Raw genomic sequence first — 23,603 nt, 5'->3', positions numbered from 1 at the left:
TTTGATTTTAAGCACTCACACAGCTAAATCATCACATAGGCTATCAGACTTTAGAATGTTACCAGACTCTTATGTTTGGAGGAACTTTGCCAGGCTGTCTAGTCCATCTGCTTATCCAATGCTGGAGTCCTTTCCACAGACCTTCCTCACTGCCTGTCCTGAAGTAAGTTCCATCTCTGGACAGCTCTAAGTGTTAGGAGTAAGAATTCACATCTCTGAGTCCTTCATTGATTCCCCTTAGTAAAACTGCCCTGTGAGAGTACTGTGTGTATTTGAACATAGCTGCCATTTCTTCCCAACTCCTCTGTTCTCCAGGATCCAAGTCCCTTCTGCTGATTCTCCTATGATTTGAGATCTAAACCTGCTTACAGAATTTGTAAACTTAAAACGAAAGGGAGAACTAAGCTTACTGGCTTTTAAGTTAACAGAAATAGTATTTTAATAATCCATTGTGAGCAAATGTGAAGAAAAAGGTTTTTTTTTAACCTTTAATATCTACTACTTTCATAAGAAAGCAAACAATTTTGTCCCTATAATCAGCATACTTTTTAGAAGAAAAACTTTTTGTTGTTTATTGTTTTGTTTTTGAAGATAGCTTATGAAATGTAATAATAGTATTGAATTTCTTACTCATTCCAGCACCTCTTTATTAAAAAATGCCCTTAAAGCAGATATTTATTTTTAAGTCTTTTCTCATAAAATGGAATTTTTCCCTATGCTGATGTTTTCCTGGATTTTACCTTTTCTGTCCTGTTTTATCACTTCATCTCCTGTCTTGGATTTCTGGCTGTCTTCATATTTCTATTTGATGTCGTGCTTTCACTTCACACTCAGCATGTGGAATCACCTTGCTCTTCCAACTTCCCTATCTGTGCCACTCACCTTGTTTTACTCAGCCCGTTCCTTAGTTGTCTGTCACCTAGAGCCGTGCATTCTTCATCGGACATGTATTTTGGTTCTCTTGTTTCCTTCTCCATCTCCCTCTCCAAGCCTCTTGAGCCCCATTCCCAAATGCCTTTTTTTCTGACTACCTTTCTGGGCTCCAAGCTATACCTGTATCTCTTCCCTGCCCTGCAATACATTACCCCAAAGTTTGTCAGATTGATCTGCTTGAGTTCTGCTTTCTTTTTTCATCACATTTTTTCTTTTCTCTGAAACTTTCAGCAGCTCCCTGTTTCCAGAACATAAAGACTTAACTCCTGCCTGGTTTTTAGGGGTCCCAATAATGGGATTCTGCCCAACCCATCCAGTTCTGGGTACAAGTACTGCCTGCCTTACAATCTCCATTCAGGTAAGGCCAGGACTCCCAAGAGCAGGTTTGGGGTCCCCAGCAAAGAGGAGTGGCTTCAAATCCATGTGTAACTTTGTGTTGGTGAAAAACCTAGGCCCTGTTGCCAGACCCCTCTCTGGACCCCACCTGAGTCATGTGTACTGGGCTTCCTTCCTGGACACTGCCTCCAATGCAGGGTTGTCTCTTCCTGCTCATGTCATGCGACCAAAGGGAAATGTTGGACATACATTGCCCTAGCAGAATCCCTCTTTCCCTGTCTTCGATTTTCATGGATCCCATGTTATTTCTTTTTTTTTTTTCTTTGAGACAGAGTCTCACTCTGTCACCCAGGCTGGAGTGCAGTGGCACGATCTCAGCTCATTGCAAGCTCTGCCTCCCAGGTTCACACCATTCTCCTGCCTCAGCCTCCCGAGTAGCTGGGACTACAGGCGCCCGCCACCACGCCCAGCTAATTTCTTTTTGTATTTTTAATAGAGACGGGGTTTCACCATGTTAGCCGGATGGTCTCGATCTCCTGACCTCGTTATCCGCCCGCCTCAGCCTCCCAAAGTGCTGGGATTACAGGCGTGAGCCACCATGCCCGGCCGATCCCATGTTATTTCTGAACATTCATGAGTCACGCATTAGATACATTTAATATCAGATCCTAATTTAAAAAGTAAAATGCTACTCTTCCAAAAGTACACATGATGTAGTCACTATACTGGGTCATAAAGATGTATGGGTTTTCAGTTAGTTAGACGTAGACCATTTGGAACTTTTCTCTGTTAACCATTTATATATCCCTGGTCCTACGGAGGTCCAGTGGCGCAATTGGTTAGCACATGGTACTTATATACTCTCGGTCCTGTAGCCCCAGTGTCTGGTGGTGATCACTAGCTAAATATCAGTATCAGCATATAATGTGAACAGGTTCCATTTCTTGCCCTTGATCCCCTTTTGCATTCATTGTTGGATTTGTATGATACTTTTTCATCATAATTTTTCTATTCAGAAAGTGTGCAGGTTTTAGCTTTTCTCTTGGTATAAAACAGTTAACACTCTTCCCTTTGCCTTTCCCTGTACATTAGAGTCTATACCGTAAGAAAGCTTCTATGGAACCAAGCTCCACTCTGACACCCCTGTTAAATTCATACACTGCCGTGACCTGTCACGGCTTTGCCCCTGTCCCCGCACAGTGAGTGGAAATGAGTTCGTGTGTTCGGTGCGAGACTACATGACACCCCACCCATCCCCTTGGCCCACTGAATTGAGTAGAACGTAATTTATGCTTCGCGTTGTATCTTTAATTTTTATTCTTCTGCCATGTTGATGCCCTTGGGGACTGTTGGAGGTCAGGGTCGCTTCCAGACTGTTGTGTTCCAGCTCTGTCTTCTTGCTCCTTCCTGAAGGCCAGCTTGTTTTCTGCTCTTGTTACCTCTGCCTGCTGATGCTGCTTGTGTTGTCTGCCTCTGTCTTGAACACTACTTTCTTCCCTTTCCATCTTTCTTATTTCTTCCGTGTTCTTTTCTACTATTGCCCTCTCATTCTTCCTGTCTTTGGAACCAACAGAATGTTTTTTGGTGATGTTGTTTTTTTTTCCCCCTCAAATGGAAAATAGTAGTCACGTAACTCCCAAAATCCTGGGACCTTTGGTTTTTCTTTATCATCTTTATACTGGTTCAGCAACTCCTCTAGATAGTTGGGGTATCAGAAACCTAAGCTTCTGATCAGCAGGGTGTTGGAGTACAACAGAATTCAGCCAAAAGGTTAATTCCACATGCCGTTTTATCATGAGGATGTGCTAAGGTCAGTTGTTAGAACACAGAGTAGGTGGTCTTTTTCCTGTTACTGATCAGGTGCTGTCCACCTGGTCAAATTTTGCTGGTTGTTTAATTAGTGTTGCTGTTTCTTCTCTTTAAGTCAAGAGGTGTTGCCAAAGATTCACGAAGATAAACACTACCCTTGTACTTTGGTGGGGACTTGGAACACGTGGTATGGCGAGCAGGACCAAGCTGGTAGGAAGCGAAGTCTTTGGAATAAACACTTCTTCCTTAAGCCTTATGTAACACTTAAGTAATTTTCTAATTTAATGCTTGTTCTTATCATTAAAGCTTTCCAAGTCTCAGTCTAATTTTATGATTAAAGTAGTTTCTTCAACAATTCATTGCAAAAACAGTTTTAAAATTGTTTTTAATGTTTGAATCTATTATTGAATCATTATGATGTAACTCATAGGCCAAAACATGGGGTATTACAGTTTTTTTGTTTTTTTTGTTTTTTGAGATGGAGTCTCGCTCTGTTGCCCAGGCTGGAGTGCAGTGATATGTATCTAGGCTCATTGCAACCTCTGCCTCCCGGGTTTAAGCGATTCTCCTGCCTTAGCCTCCCAAGTAGCTGGAATTACAGGTGCCCACTACCACACCCAGCTAATTTTTGTATATTTAGTAGAGACGGGGTTTCACCTTGTTGGCCAGGCTGGTCTGGAACTTCTGACCTCAAGTGATCGCCTGCCTCAGCCTCCCAAAGTGCTGGGATTACAGGTGTGAGCCACTGCACCCAGCCTACAGTTCTGTCCTGTGTTAACATTATACCTATCTAGAATATTTTCAAGTAGTATCATGAAATTCTAAATGTATACTATCTTTTAAAATGCATTTCAGTCCACCTCTGGAGGTATGAAGGAGGCTATCCAGCCCTCACAGAAGTCATGAATAAACTCAGAGAAAATAAGGTAATGATTTTGAAAAATGTTTACAGACTAATGATACATAGATGTTAGTATGGAATTAAATGACTTTTCTGTCTTCAGTTTTTGTTAATAAACTTCTTTTTTTGTAACAGAAATTGTATTGTTTGGACTCCTGAAGTTGTATTTAAATATAAACAGTTGTAATACTATTAAAATAACAATTCTGGCTGGGCGCGCTGGCACACGTCTGTAATCCCGGCCCTTTGGGAGGCCAAGGTAGGCAGATCACAAGGTCAGGAGATGGAGACCATCCTGGCTAACACAGTGAAACTCCGTCTCTACTAAAAAAATACAAAAAACTTAGCCGGGCGTGATGGTGGGTGCCTGTGGTCCCAGCTACTCAGGAGGCTGAGGCAGGAGAATGGCGTGAACCCGGGAGGCGGAGCTTGCAGTCAGCCGAGATTGCGCCACTGCACTCCAGCCTGGGCAACAGAGTGAGACTCCGTCTCAAAAAAAAAAAAAAAATCTTATTGTTCTTATTATAAAAGTCAATTATACTTTGAAACTGATAAGGTGGTACTTTGAAACTGGTGACTGGGCTGGGTGCGGTAGCTCACGCCTATAATCCCAGCCCTTTGGGAGGCCAACGCAGGCATATCAGTTGAGGCCACGAGTTTGAGACCAGCCTGTACAACATGGCAAAACCTTATCTCTACTGAAAATACAAAAATTAGCCGAGCGTGGTGGTGCACGCCTGTAATCCCAGCTACTCGGGAGGCTGAGGCACGAGAATTGCTTGAACCCAGGAGGCAGAGGTTGCAGTGAGCCGAGATCACACCACTGCACTACAGCCTAGGCAACAGAGTGAGAATCTGCCTCAAAAAAAAAAACCAAAAGAACAAAAAAACTGGTGACTGGTGTATCAATCAGCATGGCACACACAATTAGCCCTCGATGACCTAAAACTGTCTACTTCAGGAACTGTCTGTCACACACATAGAATTTATCTTGGGCTGACTTTGCTTTCCACCCACCCTTCACTAGCAGGTGCTTGTCGGTAGGGAGAAATTTAAAAGCCACACATCATTAAGAAAGAAAATCTTTCGTATAGATTCCCAGACAAATATAAATAGCTTTTGAATTATCTGCTCTTTTGTAGTCTGCATGCCACTTCTGTTGATGTGCCATCAAACACTATTAGAAGAATCTAAAAGTATAGCAAGTTAAATTTGTTTGCATTGCCACCTAAATAATTAGGATGACCAAGTAATTTGTCATCTAAACCTGGACACTTTTGAGAATGAAAAGGAATGCTGTTAATGATTATGCAAGCTCAACAGATATAAACTGGGACTGTCTCAGGCCATCTGGGACCTGTTGGTTACCCTATTACAGTATTCTGTAGGAACATAAATGTTACTGAAATGGACTTATGTAAGTATCAGAAGATTTCATGAGCATATTTTTTTCACTCAAAGGAATTTTTGGAATTTCGTAAGGCAAGAAGTGACATGCTTCTCTCCAGGAAGAATCAGCTCCTGTTGGAGTTCAGTTTCTGGAATGAGCCTGTCCCACGATCAGGCCCTAATATATATGAACTCAGGTCTTACCAACTCCGAGTAAGTACACAAATAGAAGTTTTTCCTTTTGCTCCTCTGTGAAGAAGCACAAGCACTTTGTAAGGCTGACAACAGAACTTGTGTGTATATTCTGTGATGTGTGTTTAGCATTCTATATATATATATTTTTTTAAGACCGGGTCTCACACTGTCACCAAGGCTAAGCTCTTTTGCTTTTTATGGCCTTACACATAATGCTTATTATTTGAGATTTTTCTAAATAACATTTCTGTTTTTAAGAAGAAGGACTGGCCGGGTGCGGTGGCTCACACCTGTAATCCCAGCACTTTGGGAGGCCGAGGTGGGCGGATCACGAGGTCAGGAGATCGAAACTATCCTGGCTAACACGGTGAAACCCGTCTCTACTAAAAATACAAAAAATTAGCCGGGCGTGGTGGTGAGCGCCTGTAGTCCCAGCTACTCGGGAGGCTGAGGCAGGAGAATGGCGTGAACCCGGGAGGCGGAGCTTGCAGTGAACCGAGATTGCGCCATTACACTCCAGCCTGGGCGACGAGCAAGACTCTGTCTCAAAAAAAAAAAAGAAGAAGGACCTAAAGTGCAGGATAAGGTACAATATGTAACATCTATTGTGGTTAAATGAGAGCAGCTAATAAACACTGTGACTGTTGAACAAATTATACAACATAAGAGTAAGGCAATAATATTTTATAACACTTTCTAGAAATTTTCCTACTGAGAACTAGAAAGAAAGCCCCATGTAGCAGCATTATTAAAGTGGCTAACGCCTGTAATCCCAGGACTTTGGGAGGCCAAGGTTGGAGGATCGCTTGAGCCAGGAAGTTTGAGACAAGCCTGAACAACATAGTGAGACCCTGTCTCTATTAAATTAAAAAATAAAGTTCTGGCTGGGTGCGGTGGCTCATGCCTGTAATCCCAGCACTTTGGGAAGTCAAGGCAGGTGGGTGACCTAAAGTCAGGAATTTGAGACCAGCCTGGCCGACATGGTGAAACCCCATCTCTTACTAAAAATACAAAAAATTAGCCAGGCCTGGTGGCGGGTGCCTGTAATCTCAGCTACTCGGAAGGCTGAGGCAGGAGAATTACTTGAACCCAGGAGGCAGAGGTTGCAGGAGCTGAGATTGAGCCACTGCTCTCTGGTGTGGGCAACAGAGCAAGATTCTGTCTCAAAAAAAAAAAGGGGGGTTTTGAGGTTAGTTTTGTCACTTAATGTTTTTTCTACTGCTGTTTGCTATTTCTGTATTTTTTTTTCACAGAAGAACTAACAAACCAAATCTAAATCTGTTTTCAGCCAGGAACCATGATTGAATGGGGCAATTACTGGTGAGTATATTACTGAATGGTGACTTTTTAAGTCTTGTGAATAGATTAGTTTAGGCCATAGTGTTAATTCTAGGGAAAAAAATCTGAAGATGATACCATGATTTGACACTACACTAATGTTTTATTGGATGTTTTTATTATGAGATTTTTCAAACATACAAAACAAGAGAGAATAATGGGGCTCCCATTCCACATCCATTGCTTAGCTTCAGTAGTTAACACATGGCCAATCTCGTTTAGGCCTAACTCCTTCAACCCAGATTGTTTGGAATTAAATCCCAGACAGCATTCTGTTTCATTCATAAATATTTCAGTACTGTATATATTTCTGAAAGGTTGCACCTTTTTTTAAAAGCAAAGCCAGTATTGCATAAAGTTAGTTTACATACTTCTTGGATATCATCTTTTCTGAAACATTACTTCTGTCACATATACACATCACATCAGTAATAGTTTCTTTTTTTTCCTTGCTAGTTTGAGTAGAAAAATAGGAATTTTTCCACAAGTTGATCTGTAGATTCAACAGAATCCCTATCAAAGTCCCAGCAGGCTTTAGAAATGCGAAAGACTAGCCAGGTGCAGTGCGGCTCATGCCTGTAATCCCAGCACTTTGGGAAGCCAAGGCAGGAGAATCACTTGAGTCCACGAGTTCAAGACAATCCTGGGCAACATAGCAAGACCCCACTGCCTCTACCAAAATAAATAAATTAATTAAACTAGCCAGGTGTGATGCCACATGCCTGAGGTCCCAGCTATTTGGGAGACTGAGTGGGAGAATTGCTTAAGCCCAGAAGATGGAGTTTGCAGTGAGCCAAGATTGCACCACTGCACTCCAACCCGGACAATAGAGTGAGACCCTGTCTCAAAAAAAAAAAAAATAGTCCGGGCATGTTGGCTCACACCTGTAATCTCAGCACATTGGGAGGCTGAGGTGGGCAGATCACCTGAAGTTAGGAGTTCGAGACCAGCCTCGCCAACATTGTGAAACCCCATCTCTACTAAAAATACAAAAATTAGCCAAGCATGGCGGTGCACTCCTATAATCCCAGCTACTTGGGAGGCTGAGGCAGGAGAATTGCTTGAACCCAGGAGGCAGGGTTGCAGTGAGCTGAGATCGCACTACTGTGCTCCAGCCTAGGTGACAGAGTGAGACTCTTTTTCAAAAAAATAAAACTAAAAAGGCTGGGCATGATGGCTCATGCCTGTAATTCCAGCACTTTGGGGAGGCTGAGGGAGGAGGATTGCTTCAGTCCAGATGTTTGAGACTTTGAGACCAGCCTGGGCAACATGACGAAACCCTGACTACAAAAAAATACAAAAAGTAACCAGGCATGATGGCACACACTTGTAGTCCCAGCTCCTCAGGAGGCTGAGGTGGGAGAATCACCTGAGCCTGAAAGGTCAAGGCTACAGTGAGCCATGATTGTGCTAGTACTTTCCAGCCAGGAGAGAATAAGACTCTGTCTCAAAAAAATAAAAAATTAGGGCAGGGATGGTGGCTTACACCTGTCAATCCCAGCAGTTTGGGAGGCCAAGGTGGAAAGATCACTTGAGGTCAGGAGGTTGAGACCAGCCTAACCAACTTGGTGAAACCCTGTCTTTACTAAAAATACAAAAATTAGCCAGATATGGTGGTGTGCACCTGTAGTTCCAGCTACTCAGGAGGCTGAGGCAGGAGAATCACTTGAACCTGGGAGACACAGGTTGTAGTGAGCCGAGATCACCCCATTGCACTATAGCCTGGGTGAGAGCAAGACTGTCTCAAAACATAACAAAACAAAAAATGCCTTACTCTCAGTGATACAAAAAAAATTTTTTTTAATTAAAAACAGGCCAGGCATGGTGGCTCACACCTGTAATCCCAGCACTTTGGGAGGCCAAGGCAGGCGGATCACAAGGTCAGGAGATCAAGACCATCCTGGCTAACACAGTGAAACCCCATCTCTACTAAAAAATAAGCTGGGCGTGGTGGTGGGTGCCTGTAATCCCAGTTACTTGGGAGGCTGAGGCGGGAAAATGGTGTGAACCCGGGAGGCAGAGCTTGCAGTGAGCCAAGATCGTGCCACTGTACTCCAGCCTGGGCGACAGACCAAGACTCCATCTCAAAAAAAAAAAAAAAAAAAAAAAGACAAGTCACATACTGGAATAAAATATTTGCAAATCATATATCTGATAAGCAAATTAAATTCAGACTGTATAAAGAATTCTTACAACTCAATAAGAATACAGATAACCCAATTAAAAATGGGTAAAGAACTTGAAAAGACAGTGGCTGGGTGTGGTGGCTCACACTTGTAATCCTAGCACTTTGGGAGGCCAAGGCAGGAGGATCTCTTGATCCTGGGAGTTGGTGACCAGCCTGGGCAACATGGCAAAATCCTGTCTCTACAAAAAAAAAAAGAAAAAAAAAAAACTTGCCGGGTGTGGTGGTGGCACATGCCTGTATTCTCAGCTATTCAGGAGGCTGAGGTTGGAGGATTGCTTGAGCCTGGGGAGGTGGAGACTGCCGTGAGCCATGATCATACCACTGCACTCCCAATGAGACCCTGTCTCACAAAAATAAATACATAAATAAATTGAAAATGGAACCAGGCGTGGTGGCTCACACCTGTAATCCCAGCACCTTGGGAGGCCGAGGTGGGTGGATCACAAGGTCAGGAGATTGAGTCTAGACCATCCTGGCTAACATGGTGAAACCCCGTCTCTACTAAAAATACAAAAAAAAAAATTAGTCGGGCGTGGTGGTGTGCGCCTGTAGTCCCAGCTACTCGGGAGGCTGAGGTAGGAGAATGGTGTGAACCCAGGAGGCGGAGCTTGCATTGACCGCAGATCGCGCTATTGCACTCCAGCCTGGGCGACAGAGCGAGACTCCGTCTCAAAGAAAATAAATAAAATAAAATAATAAAAATAAATAAATTGAAAATGGAATTCAGTGTGATTCAGCAGTCCCACTTCTGGGTATATATCTGAATTCAAAGCAGATCTCAAAAAGATTTGCATACCCATGTTTTTATCATAGCTTTATTTGCAGTAGCCAAGAGGTGGAAGCAACCAACATATCTATCAATAGATGATAAAGAAATTGTGGGCTGGATGCGGTGGCTCACACCTGTAATCCCAGCACTTTGGGAGGCCGAGGTGGGCTGATCACCCGAGCTCAGGAGTTTGAGACCAGTCTGGCCAACATGGTAAAACCCCATCTCTACTAAAAATTAAAAAATTAGCCGGGTCTGGTGGCACGTGCCTGTATTCCCAGCTACTCGAGAGGCTGAAGCAGGAGAATCGCTTGAACCCGGGGGGCGGAGGTTGCAGCAAGCTAAGATCATGCCACTGTACTCCAGCCTGGGCGACAGAGAAACCTTGTCTCAAAAAAAAAAAAAAAAAAGGTGTGGTCTATACATAGAATATTACACATCCTTAAAAAAGAAGGAAGTCTTAGATCGGGCGCAGTGGCTCACGCCTGTAATCCCAGCACTTTGGGAAGGCAAGCAGGCAGATCACGAGGTCAAGAGATCGAGACCATCCTGGCCAATGTGGTGAAACCCCGTCTCTATTAAAAATACAAAAATTAGCTGGGCCTGGTAGCGTGTGCCTGTAGTCCCAGCTACTTGGCAGGCTGAGACAGGAGAATCACTTGAACCCAGGAGGCAGAGGTTGCAGTGAGCCGAGATCGTGCCACTGCACTCCAACCTGGTGACTCCATCCCCGCCCCACCCCCACCTCACAAAAAAAGAAGGAAGTCCTGTCATGTGCTGCAATATGGTGAACCTTGAGGAGGATGTAATGCTAAGTGAAATAAGAGGACAAGTAGTGTATCATTCTCTTTATGCGAAGTATCCAGTGTTGCCAAAATCATAGAAACAGAAAGTAGAAACGTGGTTGCCAGGAGCTAGGCAGAGAGGGAATACGGAATTGGTGTTTAGTGAGTATAGAGTTTCAGTTTTACAAAATGAAAATGTTTTGGAGATGTGTGGTGTAACAGTATAAATATACTGGACACTACATAAAAATGGGTAAGATGGTAAATTCAATGTTATGTGTTTTTTACCACGATAAAAAAATGTTTAAAAAATTTTTAGGCCAGGTGCTCACAGCTACTTTGGGAGGCTGAGGTGGGCAGATCACCTGAGATCAGAAGTTTGAGACTGGCCTGGGCAACATGGTGAAACCCTGTCTCCACAAAAAATACAAAAATTAACCAGGTGTCGTGGTACATGCCTGTAATCTCAGCTGCTCGGGAGGCTGAGGCACGAGAATCACGAACCTGGAAGGCAGAGGTTGCAGTGAGCTGAGATTGTGCCACTGCACTTCAGCCTGGGCTACAGACCCTATATCAAAAAAAAAAAAAAAAAAAAAAAAATTCATAAAATAAACTTTAAAAATGTTTAACAGGCAAAGGATTTGAATGGGTATTTCACCAAAGAAAATACATGAATGCCCATAAGCTTATGAAAAGGGACTCAACCTCCTTAGTCGTTATGGAAATGCAAAGTGAAACTACAATGAGATACCAGTTCCTGCCCACTGGGACAGCTATAACTTAAAAGAGAGCGATAATAACATCTGTTAGTGAGGTGAGGAAAAAATGGACCCTTCCGATATTGCCGATGGGAATGTGAAATGGTGCAGTCACTTTGAAAACAGTCTAGTAGTCCCTCAAAATGGTAAACATGAAATTACATGTGGGCCAGACACAGTGGCTCAAGCCTGTAATTCCAGCACTTCACAAGGCTGAGGGGGCGGATCACCTGAGGTCAGGAATTCGAGACCAGCCTGACCAACGTGACAAGACCCCATCTGTGCTAAAAAATACCAAAAACGTAGCCGGGCGTGGTGATGGGCACCTGTAATCCCAGCTACTCAGGAGGCTGAGGCAGGAGAATCACTTGAACCCAGGAGGTGGAGGTTGCAGTGAGCCAAGATCGTGCCTCTGCACTCCAGCCCGAGTGACAGAGCAAGACTCCATCTCAAAAAAAGAAAAAAAAATTACATATGACCCAACAATTTCATTCCTGGGTGTCTACCCAAAAGATATCATCCGCATAAACACTTATACATATGTGTATAAGTGAATTTTTCCTTCTCAGATCATCAAAGGCTAAATAATGCAAGTTAGAAAGCAAACATCCATGTAAACACTTACATAAGTGGCCATAGCAGCATGTTTTATAATATCCTGCAAGTAGAAACAGCTTTGCCCATCAACAGAGGGTGGGATTAGCCAGAGGGCTAGTTCACTAGCCCTGATCAGCTCTCCATGTTCTCCCAGCAGCTACCTTAAATTCAAATACGAGACACACAAGCATGCCGATTACAACTGTAACAAAGTAACCACCTTTCACCATTATGATTTAATACTGTTTTTGGAAATCCTGACTATTATGAGAAAAGACAGAGACATACAAAGCCTCAATAGTCCGGGTGCTGTGGCTCACACCTCTACTCCCAGCACTTTGGGCGGCTGAGGTGGGAGGATCCCCTGAGCCCAGGAGTTCAAAACCAACCTTGGCAACATGGTGAAACCTCATCTCTACAAAAAATACTAAATTAGCCAGATGTGGTGGTGCTCCTGCCTGTAGTCCCAGCTACTCTGGAGGCTGAGCAGGAAGATCACTTGAGCCCTCGCTGTTGAGGCTGCAGCGCACCATGATCATGCCACTCCGCTCCAGCCTGGGCAACAGAGCAAGACCCTGTCTCAAAAAAGCCTCAATAGTTAAGAGGTATGCAAGAATAAATTATTGGCCATTGGTTAGCTGGTTAGTGCCTGAGACAGGAAATGGAAAGAAAAATGCTAGTGACATTTAGGGTTCTGTGATGGTGAGATTGTTGACGTTTTCTTTTTACCAGTTTCCATACTTTCTTCATTATGGGATTTCTTTGGAAGCTAAAAATATTGCCTAGGCATGGTGGCTCACGCCTGTAATCCCAGCACTTTGGAAGGCTGAGGCAGACAGATCACTTGAGGTCAGGAGTTCGAGACCAGCCTGGACAACATGGTAAAGTCCTGTCTACTAAAAAAAAAAAAAAAAATTAGCTGGGTATGGTGGCGGGCACGTGTAGTCCCAGCTACTCAGGAGACGAAGGCTGCAGTGAGCCAAAATGGCACTGCTGCACTCCAGCCTGGGCGACAGAGTGAGACTCCATCTCAAAATATATATATATAATTTTGAAACATTGGGATAGTTTCCTAAAATAATCTGAAGCATACATCTATATGTAATTAAAATATTTTGAGCATTTTTTTCTTTGAAACTCGATGTATTTCTGTACCTTAAGTTTTGCTGTTTTTCTTTCTTTTTTCTTTTTTTTTTTTTTTTGAGACGGAGTCTTGCTCTGTCACGCAGGCTGGAGTGCAGTGGCGCAAACTCGGCTCACTGCAAGCTCCGCCTCCCTGGTTCACGCCATTCACCTGCCTCAGCCTCCTAAGCTCCGCCTCCCGGGTTCTCGCCATTCTCCTGCCTCGGCCTCCTAAGTAGCTAGGACTAGGGGCGCCCGCAATCACGCCCAGCTAATTTTTTTTTTAATTTTCTAGTAGAGACGGGATTTCGCCGTGTTAGCCAGGATGGTCTTGATCTCCTGACTTCGTGATCTACCCGCCTCGGCCTCCCAAAGTGCTGGGATTACAGGTGTGAGCCACCGTGCTCGGCCTGCTTTTCTTTTTGGGAGGGAGGTGTTTGTGTATATTTCTTTTAAGTGATTACGTGAACTCTTACTTTTCTTTGGCAACTTGCTATTTCTGTTTCCTAAACTGGCATTTCATAACTTTTTTTTTTTAAACTTCAACTTAAATCTTCTTTCTTTTCTTTTTTCTTTTTCTTTCTTTCTTTCTCTTTTTTTTTTTTTTTTTTTTTTTTTTTTTTTTGAGACAGAGTCTTGCTCTGTTGCCCAGGCTGGAGTGCGGTGGCGCAGTCTCAGCTTACTCCGATCTCTGCCTCCTGGGTTCAAGCGATTCGCCTGCCTCAACCTCCCAAGTAGTTGGGATTACAAGCCTGCACTGCAACTCCCGGCTATTTTTTTGTTTTTAGTAGAGACAGGGTTTCGCCATGTTGGCCAGGCTGATCTGGAACTCCTGACTTCAAGTGATCTGCCTGCCTCAGCCTCCCAAAGTGCTAGGATTACAGGCGTGAGCCGCCGCGCTCGGCCCCGTTTTTCTCTTTTTTTGGTTATGAAATTTCCTGATGTGCATGAAATAATTTCTAAGATCCCTTCTAGCTCCAACAAATAGTTCTATGATCTTTATTTCTAATGAATCTTTCCTCCTCAGAGGCTAAATAATGCAAGTTAGAATTTCTTTTCATTTGAAAACTAAGATATACATATTTGGTTGTATGCTGCTATTATATACGATTTTTGCTCTTTTGTTTTTGGACTATTGCTGTTAATCATGTAGCTATTCACAGAATAGGATCACTCACTAGTTCAATTTTTGCACATCACTAATCAAGACTCGCTCGCTGTGGAATCCACAGGGACATACTGGGGTTATTCAGTTACTTAAAAATTTATTTGGCTGGGCGCGGTGGCTCACACCTATAATCCCAGCACATTGGAAGGCCAAAATGGGCAGATCACCTGAGGTCAGAAGTTCGAGACCAGCCTGACCAACGTGGAGAAACCCTGTCTCTACCAAAAATACAAAAATTAGCCGGGTGTGGTGGCACATGCCTGTAATCCCAGCTACTTGGGAGGCTGAGGCAGGAGAATTGCTTGAACCTGGGAGGTAGAGGTTGCAGTGAGCCAAGATCACACCATTGTAATCCACCCTGGGCAACAAGAGTGAAACTCCGTCTCAAAAAAAAAAAAAAAAAAAATTATTTATAAAGCCAGTTTAGCATTCAATTTATATTTTGGCACATAGGTAACTAAGATGGTGACCACCTCGTCTGTACAGGCTTCTGATTGTTACCAGGCTCAGGCAAGTATGTTTTCTTTGCCTACCATAACTAAATTACAAAAATTCAGAATGAAATGAATAATCTGGAATATTTACCACTGTCAGTAAAAGCCAGGTTTTTTTTTCTTCTGAATAGAGTTAGAGTGCACATTGAAGTGATTTGCTTAATTTCAGTAATCAGATTTGTAATTTCTGTGAAGATACTGATCACTTTATTCTCAATGTAAAGATTAAAGATGTCATCTTCTTTGTGGATAATCCATGGGGGCAATAGCAAGAAGTCCCTTTTTCACCATAAAGAAACCCAAGCACTTGGGTAAGGTCCCCATTGTGGCATTGAGAACATGGTGGATTAGAGCAGAGGTGTAGAGTGAGTTTAAGGAGACTGGATTGCTTGAGCCCAGGAGTTCGAAACCAGCCCAAGCAACATAGCAAGGCCCCGTCTCTAAAAAAAAAAAAAAAAAAAAAAAAAAAATTGGCTGTGCTTGGTGGCGCAAGCCTGTAGTTCCAGCTACTCAGGAGGCTGGGGCAGGAGGATCCCTCAAGCCCAAGAATTCCAGGCTGCAGTCAGCTAAGATCATGCCACTGTACTCCAACCTGGGTGATAGAGTCTCTATCTTAAAAAAGGAGACTGGCTTCATCACTCACAGGAAATCACTCTTTCTTGGATTTTTTCCCCCTTTTGAGTTATCATTCAGTATATATGAGGTTTGCCTCCAGGAAGAGAATGCTCAGCCAAGCCAACTCAAGCATCTTGTGCTTTGAGAGTGACATCTTTCACTGTCACTATTGGTAGGTTGCTATCCTTGTTTGTATGCTGCCAGCTCTTTTGAATGAATTAGAATGAATCTGTCTTCCCAAGTCTTGTCAACTGTGGGAACCTGATGTGACTGAGACTTCAGGCTAGAGCCTGGGCGGTGTGGTATGGATTTACTGAGTAACGCATGGTGTGTCATCTCTTGATAGACCTTAACTGTGCATCTTCTGCTGACCTCCCTACATCATTTGAAGCCCCTTCCTTTTCACCTTTGATTCTAGAAGACTGCTTTTGAAAAAATAGGCACATTTTAAAACATTTTTAGGAATTCAGATGCATCACTAAATATTTTTTTAAAGTGTCTGGTGCAAGTATGAAAGGTGTTTAAATTAAAGGACTCTGAGCCGGGTGCAGTGGCTCACACCTGTAACCCCAGCACTTAGGTAAGCTGGAGCGGACAGATCACTTGAGGTCAGGAGTTCAAGACCAGCCTGGCCAATGTGGTGAAATCCCATCTCCACTGAAAATACAAAAATTAGCTGGGCGTGGTGGTGCACACCTGTAATCCCAGCTCACAGGAAGCAGAGGCAGGAGAATAGCTTGAACCTGGGAGGCAGAGGTTGCAATAAGCCGAGATCCCGCCACTGCACTCCTGGATGGCAGAGGAAGACTCCATCTAAAAAAATAAAGGGCTGTAGGCTGGCCTGGTGGCTCATGCCTGTAATCCCAGCACTTTGGGAGGCCAAGGCGGGGCAGATCGAGACCAGCCTGGCCAACATGGTGAAACCTCATGCCTACCAAAAACAAAAAATTAGCCAGATGTCATGGTGGGCGCCTGTAATCCCACCTACTCGGGAGGTTAAGCAGGAGAATCACTTGAACCCAGAAGGTGGAGGTTGCAGTGAGCCAAGATTGCACCACTGCACTCCAGCCTGGGCAACAGAGCGAGACTCCATCTCAAAAAAAAAAAGCCAGGCATGGTTGCACATGCCCGTAACCCCAAGTACTCAGGAGGCTGAGGCACGAGAATAGCTTGAACCTAGGAGATGGAGATTGCAGTGAGCTGAGATCGCACCACTGCACTCCAGCCTGGGAGACAGAGGAAGACTCTGTTTCAAAAAAAATTAAAGAGCTGATACCTTTGCAGTGGGAAATTCTTAAAAAGGAAAGTTTTAAGCCAAATGCCAATTTTTAACTGATCACAATGTGATGTTGTCCATAGAGGCACAATGTATATTAGTACTGTCTTCCATATTTAGTACATAATGAATGTCTTTGGTACTCGTTTTCTGAATGGTTTGCTCTGGTAAGAAAGAAAAAAAAGCAAGAGGCAGCTTTGCCCGCACTAGCGATGGCAGCGAGGTTGTGCCACCAAAAAGCTTCATTCCCATGGTTCCTTCCTCTGGCATCCAAGAAGTTGCAGAGTCCCTTGTGTAGTTCAGAGAGCAGGGGTGTTTCTCAGGATCTCAGAGTCATCAGCTGCTTTGAAGGTGTGCTTCTTTCACCTGTGTTTTAATGCCCTGCCCCAGGGTGGTCCCTGTCTCCCTTGGGTACAGTGCCCTGTGGCACCTTGGGTGCTCTAGTTCCAGGTTTGCCTCGCTTCTCTCAGGGTGTTCTGGAGAAACAATGCTTTTTAAGTTGGCGAGTCCCATCCTCTGCCAGTTCTAGATTTTATTTCAAGAATCACCAGTGCAACTATTTATACATTCTTAGATTGCTGTTTTTATTTTTAATAATTTTCATTAAATACTGTACATTTTCTCACAAAAATTAGTATAGCTACAGAAAAGTATGCTTACATTTCATATACATTAAAATGACTTTTAGACCAGGTGTGGTGGCTCATGCCTATAATCCCAGCACTTTGGGGGCTGAGGCGGGCGGATTACTTGAGTTTGAGACAAGCCTGGTCAACATAGGGAAATCTTGTCTCTACTGAAATTACAAAAATTAGCTGAGCATGGTGGTGGGTGCCTGTAATTCCAGTTACTCAGGAGGTTGAGGCAGGAGGATGACTTGAACCCGACAGGTAGCAGTTGCCATAAGCTGAGATCCCACCACTGCACTCCAACCTGGGTGATAGAGCGAGACTCTGTCTCAAAAATAGGTCAGGTGCAGTGGCTCACGCCTGTAATCCCAGCACTTTGGGAGGCTGAGGTGGGCAGATAACCTGAGGTCAGGAGTTCGAGACCAGCCTGGCCAACATGATGAAGCCCCATCTCTACTAAAAACACAAAAATTCGCCGGGTGTGGTGGTGGGCGCCTGTAATCCCAGCTACTCGGGAGGCTGAGGCAAGAGAATCGCTTGAACCCAGGAGGTGGAGGTTGCAGTGAGCTGAGATTGTGTCACTGCACTCCAGCTTGGGTGACAGAATGAGACTCCGTCTCAAATAATAATAAAGTAAATAAAATAACTTTTGATTTGCGTTAGATAGCTTGATACCAATTTGATAAACAATTAAGTCTTCATTTTAAACAGCCTGCCCTGAGTACGGCAAAGATTTAGTCTACTGATTCTCGTTAGTGTATCTAATCCAGTGTCTTAAACAAACATCACCTCACTCTTACAGGGCTCGTGCGATCCGCTTCAGACAGGATGGTAATGAAGCCGTCGGAGGATTCTTCTCTCAGATTGGGCAGCTGTACATGGTGCACCATCTTTGGGGTATCTGTTTTTTCCTTTTTGAGTTACTGGGATTTAAGAGTTCATTACTAAGTTGTACTGGGCAGTAGAGCACATCTTGAGTCAGTAACTTTAACCACTACAGCAAATCCAGACGTCACAGAGGGACAGTCTGTACGGGGCTGTCTGGAACTAGCGAGGTCAACAGTACAAGTCCATAGATTGATGGCATTAGTGAGCTGAAAGTGAGTGGGGATGATGGGGAAAGGAATAAGGGGTGAAGCAAGCAGCCATGGAAGAAGGAGGCCAGGGAAGTCAGAGTGCCTTCCACAGAGTGGTCCCAGCCTTTCTTTGTAGACTGACTTCTTAATTCCTTGGCAGAGGCAGGCCTGCATTTTACCCAGAGCAGCAGCTTCCTGCACATACTCACTGTCTGCCTTTGTAGACGTGGTTCCACTGTCTCAGGACATGGACCCCCTCACCTTTTCCATCCCCACGCACTTTTGTTTGGCACCATCTTTGGTATCTTTCCCGTCCTGCCCCAGATGTCACCCCTCCCCAGTAGTGAACATCATCACTCCTCCTGAGCCCCCAGGGCCCTGTGTGGTGCTGGTTATTACTGTTGCACTGTGTATGGTGTGCAACCCTCTCAGGCATCCCTGTCTATGAATAAGCACAGGTGCTAGAAGGGCCGGATTGGATGGAGGAAGTTTCCATCCCTTTGGCTCTTGGGCCGAGGTCAAGCCAGGTGCATGCTCCATTCACATCAGCACCTGTAGCTGCTCGCAGAGGGCCTCCCAGATGCAGGATCCTGGAATTGCAAACAGGCAGGCACCAGAGTGTGAATGGCGGAGCTCTCACAGAGGCTGTGGAGAACATAGGGCAGACCTCCTGTCTCTGCCCTGTGGGGAGGACTCAAGGTTTCACAGAGCAACAGCAAGATGAAGAGGATTGCTTGAGGCCAGGAGTTTGAGGCAACAGTGAGCTATGACTGTGCCACTGCACTCCAGCCTGGGCAATACAGCAAGACCCTGTCTCAAAAAAAAGGTAATTAAGAAGATATTGGCTGGGCACAGTGGCTCATGCCTATAATCCCAGCACTTTGGGAGGCCGAGACAGGTGGATCACCTGAGGTCAGGAGTTAAGAGACCAGCCTGGCCAACATGGCGAAACCTCATCTCTACTAAGAATACGGAAAATTAGGCATGGTGGTGCATGCCTGTAATCCCAGGTACACAGGAGGCTGAGGCAGAAGAATCGGTTGAACTCAAGAGGCGGAGGTTGCAGTGAGCTAAGATCACACCACTGCACTCCAGCTCGGGAAACAGCGAGACTCTGTCTCAAAAAAAATAAAAGCAAAGTAAAAAAGAAAGAAGGCATCTGGATGAGATACCTGTGAATTGTACCACGACACAGGTGATCCCCCTCCACCTGAAGTGCCTTTCTTCCCATTCCTACATCAGTGATGTCCTTTTCAGCTTCAACACCCACCTGGTCAACTTGCACCTTTCCCACAGCTCTCCCATTGCCTGCCCTGCTCCCCTGTACACTGTGTCCTTGCATGGGCCACAGCACTCTCCACGGCTGATCTTGCCTGTCTCATATCCTGGGGCTTCACCACATGGAACACACCTGCTACCCAGATCAGTGTAGTGCGAGATAAATGTTGAGTAAAATTGATCTGACATTGCTTATCTGTGGTCTCACAGTTTCTGGTCATGAATTTAACATGTTATTGGAGAAGTTCACTTGGTTTATAAAGGTATATCTTAGATTCACTAGATTTTAAAGCTTAAGAGGGAATTGTGGCCGGATGTGGTGGCTCACGCCTCAAGTCCCAGCAGTTTTGGAGGCTGAGTCGGGAGGATCGCTAGAGTCCAGGTGTTTGAGACCAGCCTGGGCAACATAGTGAGACCCCATCTCAAACAAGCAAATAATTTTTTTAACTTAAGAATGGGCCAGGTGTGGTGGCTCACCCCTGTAATTCTAGCACTTTGGGAGATTGAGGCGGTTTGATGATTTGAGCCCAGGAGTTTGACGTCTGCCTGGTCACAAAAAAATACAAAAATTAGCCAATGTGGTAGCACTTTCCTGTAGTCCCAGCTATTCAGTGGGCTGAGGTAGGAGGATCACTTGAGCGTAGGAGGTCAAGGCCGTGGTGAACCATCATCGTGCTACTGCGCTCCCGCCTGGCTGACAGAATGACCCTGTCTCAAAAAAAAAAAAAAAAAGACTGAAAGTTTGCTTTTCCCACATGGCCTAATATAATTTTGCTCAGTGTTTCCCCAGCCCTGTATATTACACACCTGAAGTAGTCCCTGAGAAAACTAGATGCCCAGGTGAAGCAAGACTTTAACATATGTATGGGTGGAATGCAGGGTATATGTTTTAAGTCTTACTTCTCTGTGTGATTATTTTTAAGCTTACAGGGATCTTCAGACCAGGGAAGACATACGGAATGCAGCATGGCACAAACATGGCTGGGAGGAATTGGTATATTACACAGGTAATCTCTTAATAACCATGAAATAACGCTTTTTGTCTTAATGTTTCAATCATGTTCTTTCACCCTGACACTAATAGGTGGCTTTTATAATAGTGTGTTACTAGGATAGTGAGTCATCAGGTTGGGAGGGGAAGGGAGATAGTCAATTTTTCTCTAATACTTACATGACGTTTTTCAATAAAGCAGAATATCCATTCTTTCAAATATGTTTATCATCTGTTACAGTTTTCAGACCCTTGGATGTTGTAAATTGTACATCATTACCTTTCTTTGTAGATTTCTATATTGTCTGAAAACTTATTACACAAATAAAATTCTTTCTAAGCTTTTCTTTTCCATCAAAATTGTTAGTATCCCAAATCAGAACTTAATATATCAATTAAAGAGTGATTTTGAAATTAGATAAATTAAACTTCCTGTATGTACAGTATGTATACATGGGTACATAATACATGCATGTGCACATACATAAGTATATTATGAAACCCTGTTTGCTTGATTTTTATAAGAAAACAGTTGGCTGAATATAACCCAGTGCATTGGTAGAGGTAATCAGTACCAGCCATGTTGCATGGCAAGTATATTTCTGGCCAGGCGCAGTGGCTCACGCCTGTATTCCTAGCACTTTGGGAGGCCGAGGCGGGCAGATCACCTGAGGTCGGGAGTTCGAGACCAGCCTGACCAACATGATGAAACCTGTCTCAATTTGAGAGGCTGAGGCAGGAGAATCGCTTGAACCTGGGAAGTGGAGATTGTGCCACTGCACTCCAGCCTGGATGACAAAGCAAGACTCCGTCTCAAAAAAAAAAAAAAGTATATCTCAGCCCATATACTACCAAGAAAATAAAAGAGTAATTTGTCCTAGAAAGTAGATGTTACCTTGTCTTTTAGTTCAAGAGATTATATAACATATAATTGCATGTTATAATTATATAATTTGATTTGATTTTGCTGCTTACTCAAAGAACGTTTGAGAAATCACCATTTTTCTCACAATAAGACAATACAGACTTTCCCCACCTCCTACAAATAAAACAAATCTCCAAGTAGCATCTGTTGTAATTTTTTCTTCCTTTTTTTTTTTTTTTTTTTTGAGACGGAGTCTTGTTCTGTCACCAGGCTGGAGTGCAGTGACGCAATCTCGGCTCACTGCAACCTCTGCCTCCTGGGTTCAAGCGATTTCTCCTGCCTCAGCCTCCTGAATAGCTGGGATTACAGGCAGGCGCCACCACACCCAGCTAAGTTTTGTATTTTTAGTAGAGACGGGGTTTCACCCTGTTGGCCAGGATGGTCTGGATTTCCTGACCTTGTGGTCCACCTGCCTTGGCCTCCCAAAGTGCTGGGATTACAGGTGTGAGCCATCGCACCCAGCTGATGTGTTGTAATTTTAATAGCATCTTGTAGGATGCCAGCTGATACAGGGCCCACTTCTATATTTCTGCCCTTGAGGTTAATCCTGTATATTATGACATTCTCTTGTTTTCAAGCAGCACAATTTGTCTGTTAGTGTCATTTACCATAATGTGTTTAGAAAAGAACAAGTGCAGTAACCCTGATCCTATTTTCAGTTCCACTTATTCAGGAAATGGAATCCAGAATCATGATCCCACTGAAGACCTCGCCCCTCCAGTAAAGCTGTAGAGTTTCTATGTGCCTACATACATTTCTGTGACAAGTATTTGTCATAAATTAATTTTAATTGTATATCACGTGAAAAACACTGAGGTTTAAGCTGCTGTATATAGCTTGTGAGAAACCTCTTTTCTTTAAAATTTACGTAATCACAAGAAAGGAAAGAATTACAGTTGGACTGATTGTGACAGTGCCCTGTTGTCCTCTTTGAAACACCCCCGTGTTGTCCAGTGTACCTTATAACACTTAGCCACTTCTCCCCACCCTCCAGGAGGGGTCCACATTGAATTCTGAATCATCTTGAAAATAAGATTCCAACCACAAAAACAACTAGCCATTTCTTTACTAAAAAACAAAAAACAAATCTGTTTTATAATTACAGATTTTTAGACAAATTTCTTGTATCAGGAAGAAATACAAATTTTGTCATGTTTCTCAAGCAGTTTTTCTGAGTAGTTTCTGAGGAGGAACAAATTACGAGTGTGCCCAATAACTGAAAATGTTTTAACTCACTCTCATTTGTAAGCAGTCCACATAGTAGACAATGGGTTTTCCAGGCTGGGCAAGGTACATTTAATCAGTAAATCAGTTTCCTATCATGTATCGTGATGTGTCAGTGTGAGACACAAAAACAATGGCTTGAAACTTGTGTATCATATGTGATTTTGAAATGAACACCTTGAATAGCACTAATTTTTATTTGTGATATTTTTCTATAACAAAACAAGTAGCACTAGGAAAAGAGGTTTTATTTTGTAAACGATCATTTGTGACCTCAGACACTCTCTGGCTAATATTTTAATAAGCTCACAGCAGATTATTCTGAGATCATGGATGAGGAGTGGTGCATGTTGAGATTTAAATTGGCATAAAGCTGCATCCTTTTTGTCTTGCTGTTTGATTTCATTGTTTAATATGGTGTGCCAATTTCGTGACTGTTACCATGTGAAAGTCCTGTTGAAATGAACAATCATGTCTGCCCCACAATCAAGGATGCCTGTGTGAAGTGTGAGTCAATCTCATACCCAATGTCAGACTTTTACATGTCAATGATTTTCTCCAAGAACATAGAAAAGTCAATAAAATCCTCTTAATTTTCACATATCATGTTTGGATTTTTGTTTTTTTTAATTTGTTCTGAGAATGACAGACATGCTGTGAATGACTCTGTCACTCTTGCAAAATGGCTTGTCACAAAGGATTAAAGGAAGTGAGGAAGTCAGCTGGCTTCTGGGGAAAATCCTTCCAAAGGAACAAAGTATGAGGCCCTGGGCAAGGTCATGTCTGGTATGTGCCGAGGGCAGCAGA

The 23,603-nt window shown here is 43.6% G+C and overlaps 1 protein-coding gene across 1 annotated transcript in view; it reads left to right on the top strand.

Moving 5' to 3' along the window:
* GBAS (glioblastoma amplified sequence) overlaps window positions 1–23,399 on the top strand; it is a 54,212-nt gene extending 30,813 nt beyond the window's left edge. Inside the window, exons 4-10 of the mRNA XM_011968762.1 lie at window positions 3,194–3,288; window positions 3,934–4,004; window positions 5,441–5,581; window positions 6,852–6,883; window positions 18,105–18,199; window positions 20,580–20,663; window positions 22,232–23,399. Coding sequence (XP_011824152.1) covers window positions 3,981–4,004; window positions 5,441–5,581; window positions 6,852–6,883; window positions 18,105–18,199; window positions 20,580–20,663; window positions 22,232–22,296 — 441 coding nt within the window. The 5' untranslated portion in view covers window positions 3,194–3,288; window positions 3,934–3,980 and the 3' untranslated portion in view covers window positions 22,297–23,399. The remainder of the gene's footprint in view (window positions 1–3,193; window positions 3,289–3,933; window positions 4,005–5,440; window positions 5,582–6,851; window positions 6,884–18,104; window positions 18,200–20,579; window positions 20,664–22,231) is intronic.
* The last annotated feature ends 204 nt before the right edge of the window (window positions 23,400–23,603 follow it).

Source organism: Mandrillus leucophaeus, unplaced genomic scaffold (assembly GCF_000951045.1).
Source record: "Mandrillus leucophaeus isolate KB7577 unplaced genomic scaffold, Mleu.le_1.0 Scaffold859, whole genome shotgun sequence".
Taxonomy (NCBI): Eukaryota; Metazoa; Chordata; class Mammalia; order Primates; family Cercopithecidae; genus Mandrillus; species Mandrillus leucophaeus.
Note: the sequence above shows the minus strand (reverse complement) of the source record. Positions and strands in the feature narration are given on the sequence as shown.